Source organism: Lithobates pipiens, unplaced genomic scaffold (assembly GCF_037356315.1).
Source record: "Lithobates pipiens isolate NorthernLeopardFrog02 unplaced genomic scaffold, aLitPip1_a1.2 Scaffold_18, whole genome shotgun sequence".
NCBI classification, from domain to species: Eukaryota; Metazoa; Chordata; class Amphibia; order Anura; family Ranidae; genus Lithobates; species Lithobates pipiens.
In genome coordinates this window covers 211,755,195-211,767,458 of record NW_027507758.1, presented here as the reverse complement: position 1 = coordinate 211,767,458, position 12,264 = coordinate 211,755,195, and the positions used below count along the sequence as shown (strand labels likewise).

General features: G+C 44.1%; 2 protein-coding genes across 6 annotated transcripts in view; one reads left to right on the top strand and one right to left on the bottom strand.

Moving 5' to 3' along the window:
- ARID4B (AT-rich interaction domain 4B) overlaps window positions 1-12,264 on the bottom strand; it is a 2,504,499-nt gene that overhangs the window by 63,578 nt on the left and 2,428,657 nt on the right. The window lies entirely within an intron of this gene.
- Window positions 1,322-1,630, top strand: LOC143990107 (small ribosomal subunit protein eS28). Its single transcript, XM_077490288.1, has one exon. It carries the CDS (start codon window positions 1,346-1,348, stop codon window positions 1,553-1,555), a length of 210 nt encoding a protein of 69 aa, XP_077346414.1. The 5' UTR covers window positions 1,322-1,345; the 3' UTR covers window positions 1,556-1,630.

Here is a 12,264-nt window from a genome sequence, read left to right as displayed (position 1 = left end):
TATAATACCCCGTGAATGGAAAAAATATATATTACAATGAAAGAACAAAAACCACCGAAACCATGAAAAATACAAAAAATAAGACAATAAAAAATATAAAAATAGAAAAGTCAAAGGCAGAAAAATAAAAAAAAAATAAATGTGCAGGGTGATTCCTAACCCCCTTGCGAATGTGAAAAATACAAAAACCTGAAAAAAGTGTAAATAGAATCCAAAAAATATCAATAGATTTATGTATCTATATATATAAGGTCCACAAGAAGTCTCTTATCATGTGCTTTCAACCATGCGATTATTCTTTTTCAAATAACAGGAAGGTGACTTTTGTGATTAAGCCTGCTTATTGGTGACTTCCGTGCTCGTTCCCCCTCAAGGGTCCCCACTCACCGAATCCACGCACCCCCTAGGGGGTATATTGCCTGTAATCTGTGCTCCACTAGGTTGAGGATTCTTCTAATTAGCTCTGTCTTCAGCTGGTCTTCCCCAGGGTTTATTGGAAATGATGAGAGAAGGAGGCTTTGTTATCCGCCAATAGGTCCTCAAGAAAGAAAAAATCTGCTCATGGTGTAGTATTCTCAATAACTGACCACTTGAGAGAAAGAGCAACGGGCTACAAAAAAGGTTCTTCAAAAATAGGCTTTCCCAAAATAATAGCTTCTGCAATGATTTATATACCTTATTAATATGTATATAGCAGAGGACTAATGATCACTCAAAATATGCTTTATTACAAAAATGTTGTATAATTACAAAAAAGAGAGAGAGAGCTTTCGCATATGCTAAAAAATTAGTTTACAGTGCTTAGTGCAAAGAAACGCTTTTTTACAAAAATGTCCCTTTAAACCAGAAATGCGATCTACAGCAATTGCACTATAAGCCTGTAAATTTAGTATATATATATATATATACCAATAATGCATCTCAGAAAAGTTTAACAAAAAATGGCAAAAAACAAAAATAAAATAAAAACCCGAACAGCAGAAAAATATTAAAAAATAAAAAGTAAAAAATAAAATATATCTTAAAAACAACAGTCCTTTTTAGTGCAAACCAGCGCTATACACAGTTGTATGGAGCCTAAGTACCCAATTCTCTGGGGGGTCCCGTTTGTTTAGGCACTACAGGCTTCCCATACACTGGATGCAAAACTACTTATCTTAATAAAGCAGTATTCCTCCTATGGACGGAGGTTTAAAAGAAATTTTAGCACCAGCCCGGTTCGCCCATCCGCAAGGGTAATCCCCTATTCGAACGGCGTGCGCTCCAACTGCGCTCCACCGGGTCAGGCGCACCGGAAGTGACGTGGTGTACGTAATGACGCTCTTTCTTGCTCGAATCCGCCATCATGGACACAGGCCGCGTGCAGCCGATCAAGCTTGCTCGGGTAACAAAAGTTCTTGGGAGGACTGGATCTCAGGGACAGTGTACTCAGGTCCGTGTCGAGTTCATGGATGATACCAACCGCTCCATCATAAGAAATGTAAAGGGCCCTGTTCGTGAGGGAGATGTATTGACCCTGTTGGAATCTGAACGTGAAGCTAGAAGATTACGCTAGCAATGCCTTATAAACTTGCATCGATGGACCTTGCAGCAGCTTTGTATCTTGACTAAAAATAAAGTTTAGGACATATTCTGCTAAAAAAAAAAAAAAAAAAAAAAAAAAACAGCGTCATTACGTACACCACGTCACTTCCGGTGCGCCTGACCCGGTGGAGCGCAGTTGGAGCGCACGCCGTTCGAATAGGGGATTACCCTTGCGGATGGGCGAACCGGGCTGGTGCTAAAATTTCTTTTAAACCTCCGTCCATAGGAGGAATACGGCTTTATTAAGATAAGTAGTTTTGCATCCAGTGTATGGGAAGCCTGTAGTGCCTAAACAAACGGGACCCCCCAGAGAATTGGGTACTTAGGCTCCATACAACTGTGTATAGCGCTGGTTTGCACTAAAAAGGACTGTTGTTTTTAAGATATATTTTATTTTTTACTTTTTATTTTTTATTTTTTAATATTTTTCTGCTGTTCGGGTTTTTATTTTATTTTTGTTTTTTGCCATTTTTTGTTAAACTTTTCTGAGATGCATTATTGGTATATATATATATATATACTAAATTTACAGGCTTATAGTGCAATTGCTGTAGATCGCATTTCTGGTTTAAAGGGACATTTTTGTAAAAAAGCGTTTCTTTGCACTAAGCACTGTAAACTAATTTTTTAGCATATGCGAAAGCTCTCTCTCTCTTTTTTGTAATTATACAACATTTTTGTAATAAAGCATATTTTGAGTGATCATTAGTCCTCTGCTATATACATATTAATAAGGTATATAAATCATTGCAGAAGCTATTATTTTGGGAAAGCCTATTTTTGAAGAACCTTTTTTGTAGCCCGTTGCTCTTTCTCTCAAGTGGTCAGTTATTGAGAATACTACACCATGAGCAGATTTTTTCTTTCTTGAGGACCTATTGGCGGATAACAAAGCCTCCTTCTCTCATCATTTCCAATAAACCCTGGGGAAGACCAGCTGAAGACAGAGCTAATTAGAAGAATCCTCAACCTAGTGGAGCACAGATTACAGGCAATATACCCCCTAGGGGGTGCGTGGATTCGGTGAGTGGGGACCCTTGAGGGGGAACGAGCACGGAAGTCACCAATAAGCAGGCTTAATCACAAAAGTCACCTTCCTGTTATTTGAAAAAGAATAATCGCATGGTTGAAAGCACATGATAAGAGACTTCTTGTGGACCTTATATATATAGATACATAAATCTATTGATATTTTTTGGATTCTATTTACACTTTTTTCAGGTTTTTGTATTTTTCACATTCGCAAGGGGGTTAGGAATCACCCTGCACATTTATTTTTTTTTTATTTTTCTGCCTTTGACTTTTCTATTTTTATATTTTTTATTGTCTTATTTTTTGTATTTTTCATGGTTTCGGTGGTTTTTGTTCTTTCATTGTAATATATATTTTTTCCATTCACGGGGTATTATAGTGGTAATATAAATTGTGCACAGTGATAGCAATTGCACAGGAACTGCACAAACGCAGTGCGATTATAAGTGTAAACTCTCCCCCGAATAGGGGTCTTGCACACTGTGTGTGGTAGTCGGCTGTGTAGTATACTAATATTTTTTGGGATCACAAAAATTACTATCACAAAATCATTTTGAATATTGTTTGGAATCCTTGGATTTTACATGTAGTGTGGGTGTTTTTTAGGGATTCTGACTGAGTGTTCGATCACGTTAGTGAAGAACTGTGCGCGCTCACCTTTTTTAGGGTAAGGAATATAACTGATTTGTAGTGGCACATGGTTGAATTTGGAATAATAGAAAGAATTAGTTGGATATAAACACAAAACAATAGGTTTGAGGTAGCGCCATCAGCCCATCATTACCATTTAGAAAATAATATGAAATGAAAAATAATAAATAAAAACTTTTTTAAAACAATAATAATAAAAAATAGAAAATAAAAATAAAAAATAGAAAATAAAAAAATAATAAAAAATAGAAAATTAAAAATTAATAGTAAATAATAAAATATATTGACCGACAAGGAACGCCTGTCTAATGTAAAGCAATACTGATGTGCGATAGCTGATATAATAAAAGTAAAAATAAATATAAAATTATATATTATTATGTTCACTAGGCTATCTATCCCAGGAACATGCTCAGATGTGAATGCATGTAAGTCCAACTGAAGTGCACCCATAAATACACAAAAAATCTTACTAAACACATAAACATTCCCAAGAATATAAATATGAAATAAAATGACATATAAAAGGAATAAAGGGAGAAAGAAAGAGGTATCTATATTCTCAAAGGTTTAAAGGATAGTGTGTATCTCAATTTCCTCGTTGAGGCCATTAGGGTCAAGAGTGTCCAGAGAGAAAATCCAAAAAGTTTCACGCTCACATAATTTTGAAAAGCGTTCTGCCTCAGACACCCCACCAGGTATGGATTCGATAACCCAGACCTGGAGGCCTGTCGTGGACCGGCCATGAAATTCTGAAAAAAATGCAGAGGCATGCTATGTTTGTCAGAGCCCAATTCAATAAGTCGACGGTGCTTACCAGAGTGCTGTCTAAGTGGGCATATTGTGTGGCCTACACATAGCATTTTACATGGACAGGTGAGGCCATAAACAACATAATTACTAGAGCAGTTATGGAATTGAATGGCTGGATACATAACTCCTTTATGAATAACGTTGATCTGGCCGTGATTAACAAAATCACAAGTCTTGCAAAGAGATTTGTTACACCTGTACATCTCTACGAGTGGAATGAGACAAAGAGGATTAGGGTCACGTTTACACTTCAGCTTGCTAGGTGCTATCTTGTTTTTAAGAGTAGGTGCCTTCCTATAAGTGACCTTAGGTCTATCACTCGAGGAGGAAGGAGGAGTAGTGAAACATACAACAGGTTCTTCCGGGGGTTTAACAATCCTAGGTTTTTTTCCAGGAAGAAAAGTGTTGTATGCTTGTTACACCAAATATGGGGGATAACCCTTCTCAATTAACTTTTCTTTAAGTAAAGAGCTCTGTGTTATGTAATCGCAATCTCTAGTGCAATTCTGTCTAAGCCTACAGAACTGTCCCTTGGGGATGTTTTTCACCCACAAGGGGTGATGGCAGCTATCATAATGTAGATATGAATTGCCTGCAGTGCGTTTGGTGTAATTGCGAGCAAAGATATTATTACCTTCATGGTTAAGCTCTAGATCGAGGAAAGCCAAACTCTCCTTATTCCACACTGCAGAAAAAGAAAGACCCAGATCATTTGTATTCCAATAGGGGATGAACTCGTCCACCTGGGATGGAGTACCATCCCAGATGATGACGATATTGTTGATGTATCGACTGAAAAATACCACCTGTTGAGCAAAGGGATTGTTGTTCCAAATATACAGATTTTCCCACAGACCCATTCCCATTTTCCTTTCATACCTACACTTGAGAAAGGAGCACCCATATCCGTTTTAGACTTTGCGCATGCTCAGAAACGCGTTGTGCCTCCCGGTGTCACGCTGTCCTCACGCTGCTCTCACGAGCCGGTCTGTGTGTCTGCTGAGTGCAGAAAACAGCTGAGCTTCCCCCAGCGTTCTGTGGATTATATTGTGAGCCTTATCTTGAGACATCCACCGGCTTGTGGGAACGGCTGTTCGTTCATCTGTAAACCCCTGACCTTTTATGTAAGTGAGATTATACTTACTTTCTTTATATGAAATAAAAGCAATTTTACTGAAGTGGTGCTCCTCTATGTTTTATATTTCTCCTGCATATGAGCTGACTTCACTCTGGAGAGGAGCTGCCACCCATGATCTTGCAGATGCACCACCGGTCCATCCATGCACATTTCATCCAGCAAGGGACCCTAATTGGACCAGTTATAGTATTCAAGTACTTTTTAAATTCTGAATATGAACTTTTAACATTACACTCTTTTCAATTATGCTGTTAGACATCTGATTATCAAGCGCCAGCACTCTGTGTTGTTTTCAATATACACCTGTATATACCCTGTATTGCTGTTCTCTAATAGAGCCATCTGCAGGAGTTAGTGGGTGTTTTGTGCCTCCAGCACAGCACAATATACACCCGTATCTACCCTTTATTGCTGGTGTTCTATAATAAAGGAATCTGCGGGAGTTAGTGGGTGTTTTGTGCCTCCAACACAGCACAGTATACACCCGTATCTACCCTTTATTGCTGGTGTTCTCTAATACAGCCATCTGCAGGAGTTAGTGGGTGTTGTGTGCCTCCAGCACAGTATACACCTTTATCTGCCCTTCATTGCTGGTGTTCTATAATAAAGGCATCTGCAGGAGTTAGTGGGTGTTGTGTGCCTCCAGCACAGCACAGTATACACCTGTATCTACCCTTTAATGCTGGTGTTCTTTCATACAGGCATCTGCAATAATTAGTGGGTGTTGTGTGCCTCCAGCACAGTATACACCTGTATCTACCCTTTATTGCTGGTGTTCTATCAAACAGGCATCTGCAGGAGTTAGTGGGTGTTGTGTGCCTCCAGCACAATATACACTACCCAATTGCTGGTTTTCCCATCTCCCTGCAGGCCATTACTATGTCTGGAAGGCCAACAAGGAGAGGCAGACAGTCACGAGCCAATAAAAGAGGGAAAGCAGGCTCTGTGTCTACAGACAACAGTGCTGGTCGTGGATGCGGTGCATCGTCATCAGCACATGGCCATGGGACACGCTTGTCCTTATTTTTGGCAAGTGGACGTGTTGAGCCACATCATGTCGAAGACTTGGTAGAGTGGATGACCAAGCCCTCTTCATCCTCCTCATCCTCTCTCACCCAGGCTCAGAGTACTAGCAAAGCAGTTGCCAACGCATTCTCTTCCCTCGTGTCAATGTCATCATCAGTCACTCCTTCCCTAGACCCACCATGTCCTCCTGAGGAGTCCCCCGAACTGTTTGAGCACAATGTTGGGTGCATGCTCCAGGAGGATGCCCAGTGTTTTGAAGGCTGTGATGATAATGATACTCAGCTAGAGGAAGGCAGTAGTGTGAGTGCAGAGAGGGGATTCTCAAGAAGGACAGCAATCTGGCAGTCATGTTCCACCAGCTGCAGCATACTGCCAGGTTTGCTCCAGTGATGAAGAGGGAGGGGATAATGAGGTCACTGACTCCACGTGGGTGCCTGATGGGAGAGAGGAGGAGGACCTTCTAGACCTTCAGTCCTCTCTGAAACCTGCACTGAGAGGAATGAAGGTGTAGAATTATGTGTGTCACAGCCAAGTGCTTGCAGGCAATCTGCTAGCAGTACACCCACGTCCGATTGTAGCAGGGAAATTTTTTCCCCTGCCCCAGCCGCTGGACCGTCGAAAGAAGTTCACTCCCAGCCATCCATATGCCCAGCGGTTGAATGCTAGCTTGGCTAAATTGCTAGCACTTCAACTGCTGCCTTTTCAGTTGATAGACTCTGCCCCCTTCCGTGAGTTTGTGCAAAGTGTGGTTCCTCAGTGGCAGGTCCTCAAATGCCACCTTTTCTCACGGAAGGCGATTCTGGCTCTCTACCAGCATGGGGAAAGCAATGTCCATGCCTCGCTGGACAGCGGTGTGCATATTACCGCTGACTCATGGTCCAGAAGGCATGGACAGGGACGTTACCTATCTTTCACGGCCCATTGGGTCACTCTTCTGGCAGCTGGGAAGGATACAGGACAAGGTGCAGTAGTGTTGGAGGTTGTTCCACCACCACGCCTCCAAATGCTACTACTGGTTGTGACACACCTCTCTCCTCCACCCCCTCCTCTTCTTCTTCCTCCATGGCCTTTTCCAGTGCTCTGTCCTCGGAACCAGCGGTGCTCCGTAGGCGATCAAGGGGCTACACAAGTACGCAGGCAAAAATGCCATGACGTGCTTGCGCTGGTTTGTTTGGGGGACAGGAGCCACACTGGGGCAGATATTTTGTCAGCTCTGCAGGGGCAGGCCGAGAGGTGGTTGACGCCATGCCAGCTTAAGCCAGGAATGGGAGTTTGCGACAATGGCACAAACCTCCTCTCCGCCCTCCGACAGGGACAACTGACCCTTGTGCCCTGTGTGGCTCACGTCCTTAATCTGGTGGTGCAGCGGTTCTTGGGCAGGTACCCGAGCTTACAGGATGTCCTGAAGCAGGCCAGGAAAGTCTGTGTGCATTTCCGCCAATCATTTAATGCCAGTGCTCGGCTGGCTGAGCTCCAAAAGGAGTTGAACCTGCCCAAGAACCTCCTTTTATGTGACATGCCCACTAGGTGGAACTTAACGTTGGCCATGCTGCAGCGGCTGCACATGCAGCAGAGGGCCATCCATGAGTACCTGTGTGACTACGGCACCAGGACAGGGTCAGGAAAGCTCGTTTTTTTTCTCACCACGCCAGTGGGGCATGATCAGGGATGCATGCACTAGGACATTTGAGGAGGCCACAAGGATGGTGAGCAGTGACAGTGCATGCATCAGTGACACTGTACCTCACTGATGGAGGCCAGGAGGCCTTGCAGAAAGGTCTGTGCAACACGTTCCCAGAGACTGGGAGTTTACAAACTCCTGGTCCTGGACAACGTTTTGCTGAGGCTTCGGTCAGAAGGAGCGGTGGAGAAGGTGGCCGTCTGACCGATGCGTTCAGACAATTTTTTAGTCCGCAGCCCCAAGGTATGATCGGTTCCAACAACCATCACCAGCGTCTGATGTACATGGTGCAGGAATACCTAGAGGCAAGGTCAGACTTGGACACCTTTTCCACTGAAAATCCTCTGACTTACTGGGTCTTGAGGATGGATCACTGGCCAGAGCTTGCACAGTATGTAATTGAGCTAGTGGCATGTCCTGCATCCAGCGTTCTTTCGGAACGCAACTTCAGTGCTGCTGGTGGCTTTGTAACCGATCACAGGGTGCGCCTGTCCACTTTCATAAAGATGAATCGGTCTTGGATCACCGCCAGCTACCAAGCACCTGAAGCTGATGTAACGGAAGAATTTTTTTGGAAATGTCACATCCCTTCAAAACTGCCTATGCCAGGGGTGTCCAAACTTTTTTCAAAGAGGGCCAGATTTGATGAAGTGAACATGCTCGAGGGCCGACCATTTTGCTTGACATTCTTTAAACCATTAAAATTCAGTCTATGTGTGTTCATCCGAGCACTAATACACGGCCCAACAAGAATTCTCTTGCCTTTGTGCTGTGTGTGGTGAACAGATGAGCTCGGGTGTGTTATTTGGATATACTGTATTTAATCGGCTTATACCACACACCTTAACTTTAAAAAGGAAGTCTCAGAAAAAAAAAAAAAATCTTACATTTTAAATAAAGACATGTGAAGCAAAATAAGGGTCAGTGCCCATCTGCAGCCCCCAGCGTATTGCCATGAATTCAGCCCCCAGCGTATTGCCATGAATTCAGCCCCCAGCGTATTGCCATGAATGCAGCCCCCAGCGTATTGCCATAAATTCAGCCCCCAGCGTATTGCCATGAATTCAGCCCCCAGCGTATTGCCATGAATTCAGCCCCCAGTGTATTGCCATGAATTCAGCCCCCAGCGTATTGCCATAAATGCAGCCCCCAGCGTATTGTCATGAATGCAGCCCCCAGCGTATTGCCATAAATGCAGCCCCCAGCGTATTGTCATGAATGCAGCCTCCTCCATATTGCCATGAATGCATCCCCCAGCGTATTGCCATAAATGCAGCCCCCAGCATATTGCCATAAATGCAGCCCCCAGCGTATTGCCATAAATGCAGCCCCCAGCGTATTGCCATAAATGCAGCCCCCAGCGTATTGCCATAAATGCAGCCCCCAGCGTATTGTCATGAATGCAGCCTCCTCCGTATTGCCATGAATGCAGCCCCCAGCGTATTGCCATGAATGCAGCCTCCACCGTATTGCCATGAATGCAGCCCCCACATTGCCATGAATGCATCCCCCACGTTGCCATGAATGCATCCCCCACGTTGCCATGAATGCATCCCCCACATTGCCAGGAATGCAGCCCACACATTGCCATGAATGCAGCCCCCATATTTCCATGAATGCAGCCCCCACGTTGCCATGAATGCAGCCCCCACGTTGCCATGAATGCAGCCCCCACGTTGCCATGAATGCAGCCCCCACATTGCCATGAATGCAGCCCCCACATTGCCATGAATGCAGCCCCCACATTGCCAGGAATGCAGCCCCCACATTGCCAGGAATGCAGCCCTCATATTGCCATGAATGCAGCCCCCATATTGCCATGAATGTAGCCCCCATATTGCTATGAATGCAGCCCACACATTGCCATGAATGCAGCCCACACATTGCCATGAATGCAGCCCACACATTTCCATGAATGCAGCCCCCATATTTCCATGAATGCAGCCCACACATTTCCATGAATGCAGCCCCCATATTGCCATGAATGCAGCCCACACATTTCCATGAATGCAGCCCCCATATTGCCATGAATGCAGACTCACCATTGCCATCAGTGCAGCCTGATTCATGTCCCTCTGCAGCGTTGGAGGAGACAGGGAGGAGGGCGGGACGAGCACCGACAGACATACAGGAGAAACTCCAGTTTCTATCGACGGCCTCTTTAATTGAAAGTCCCGCCTCCTGTGATGGACAAAACGGTTGTCCAATGGCAGCACAGGACGGGACTTCCTTTTACACAGGACGCTGTCCTGTATCCACGGCACTCGTCCTGCCCCCTCCATGGCAGCCAGCATATCTATCTTTTGTGGCCCCCGGCGATCGGGGATTCGTTGGGGGCCACAAAAGATAGATATGTGAACATGACCAGACGGGCCATCCGAAACCGGAACGCGGGCCGTGATTGGCCCGCGGGCCGGACTTTGGACATGCCTGGCCTATGCTGATGCTGAGTGACTGTCCTGTTATGTTGACTGGCTATCCTCTTCCTCCTCAGTGATCCCACTGATATCTTGGAAGAACATTTTTGGTTCTGGGTGATGCCACCAGCCCAATTTTTCAGCCCCTGTTTAACAGGGGCATGTAATTACAGTTTATGATGCAATACTTTGCAGCAGGGCTCATTCCTGCACTCCAAATAGAGTATATGGGAGAGGTTGCAGTGTCGTGGCACCAGTGCCTAAGGCCCAATTTTTCAGCCCCTATTTAACGGGCATGTAATACAATTTTTGATGTAATGCTTTGCAGCAGGGCTCATTCCTGCACTACAACTAGAGTATATGGTAGAGGTTGCGATCATCTCAGCTATCACACACCGTGTTACCATCCCACAGTGATGATGTTTCTATGAAAATGCTTTTTCGACGCCTGGAGAATCTCATGGCTAAGGAAATAAGATCATTTTGGGATATCAATACCCTAACCAATATGGTCGGCTACAACAGATTCCCCGTTGGTTACGAATCAAAAAATTCCCTACATTTGATCTACACAATAATAAGTACAAAACTGACTGGACCAATGCTTTGTCTGGCTGCTCTTTTAACCTCCCTGGCGGTATGATTCAGTCTGGATTTAGGTGCTGAAAGCGGTTCAATTATTTTGCATGGAAATTTGGCGTCTTATATTGCAGTCCTGTAATTCTTAGGAATAACTCTCTTAAATATGTTCAAACCAGAGTCTAGTAGACATCCCGGGTATGATAAAGTTTATAATATAATAAAGAATAATAAAAAATATTCAATAATGTAATCAAATCCTAAAACACTGAAAAAGGGACACTTTTTGGTTGCTATGGGCAATCTCCAAATTCCAGGCAGAAAAAACAGTATTTATAATATAAAAGTGTATGCAGGGCACTGCACAGACCACTAGGGACAAAGGGGGTGTGTAATTTTGTAATACAGCACTGTAATCTGTAAGATTACAGTGCTGTGTGTGTTTTGTGTACTTTTACTTTTTTGAATTTGCCGCTGTTCTCCGCTCCCGTGCTTCGTAACGTCGCAGGGAACGGAGCTTGGCGGCATTCGGCACTGTGAATCGAGAGCAGGACAGCTCGCACACACAGCGCGGAGGACATCGCTGGATCCAGGGGACAAGGTAAGTAAGTCTCACTGTGTCCTCCCCTGCATCCAGCGAAGCGATCCCGAGTCTGGCTCGGGGTTACCGCTCCTATCAGTAAATTCCTAACCCGAGCCAGACTCGGGATTACCGATAGGGGGGTTAAACTTATCCAGATCATTATTGACTCAAGGACTGAGGAACTCAACCGATTACAGGACGATATTTCTGTCATCCAACAGAGTTTGACACCTTTACAGCATAATGACTTTACTGGTTTAGACACTCGTCTAAACAAAAACCTGGATAGATTGTAAAAAAGTGTAATCTCTGGAAAAAATGACAAGCTTGCTAGAGATCATATGGATTATGAAAATAGCAATGTGTATATATGGAAGAAATCTACCTATCCAAAGCCTTCCCGTAAACATCACTCACAGAAATGGGTCCGTTTCTCCGATTTGGATTACAGCAGTATGAATGACACCATGGCGGCCACCGCTTCCGATTCCTCTCCGGACCTACCTGATCGGTCAACAAATTTTAAGCATCAGCTGGGTGTCATTAAAACACCCTGTTTAAACGCGGGTGCACAGAGTTCCACCAAAAAGAAAAAGTTGAAACCTTCAAGAAAACAAGGAGCGGCCAAAGACACAGATGGAGCAACCAAAGATCATTACAAACTGAGAGATTGGTTCCGGAAATAGTATCAAACATGGTGAATTTGTCAAGCACGGTCCTGAATTCTGCTGAAATATCGCTGTTGTCTAAAGGACTGAAT

What these genes read in the sequence shown, in the direction of transcription:
- LOC143990107 (XM_077490288.1), top strand. Translation starts at nt 1,346, where the DNA reads ATGGACACAGGCCGCGTGCAGCCGATCAAGCTTGCTCGGGTAACAAAA.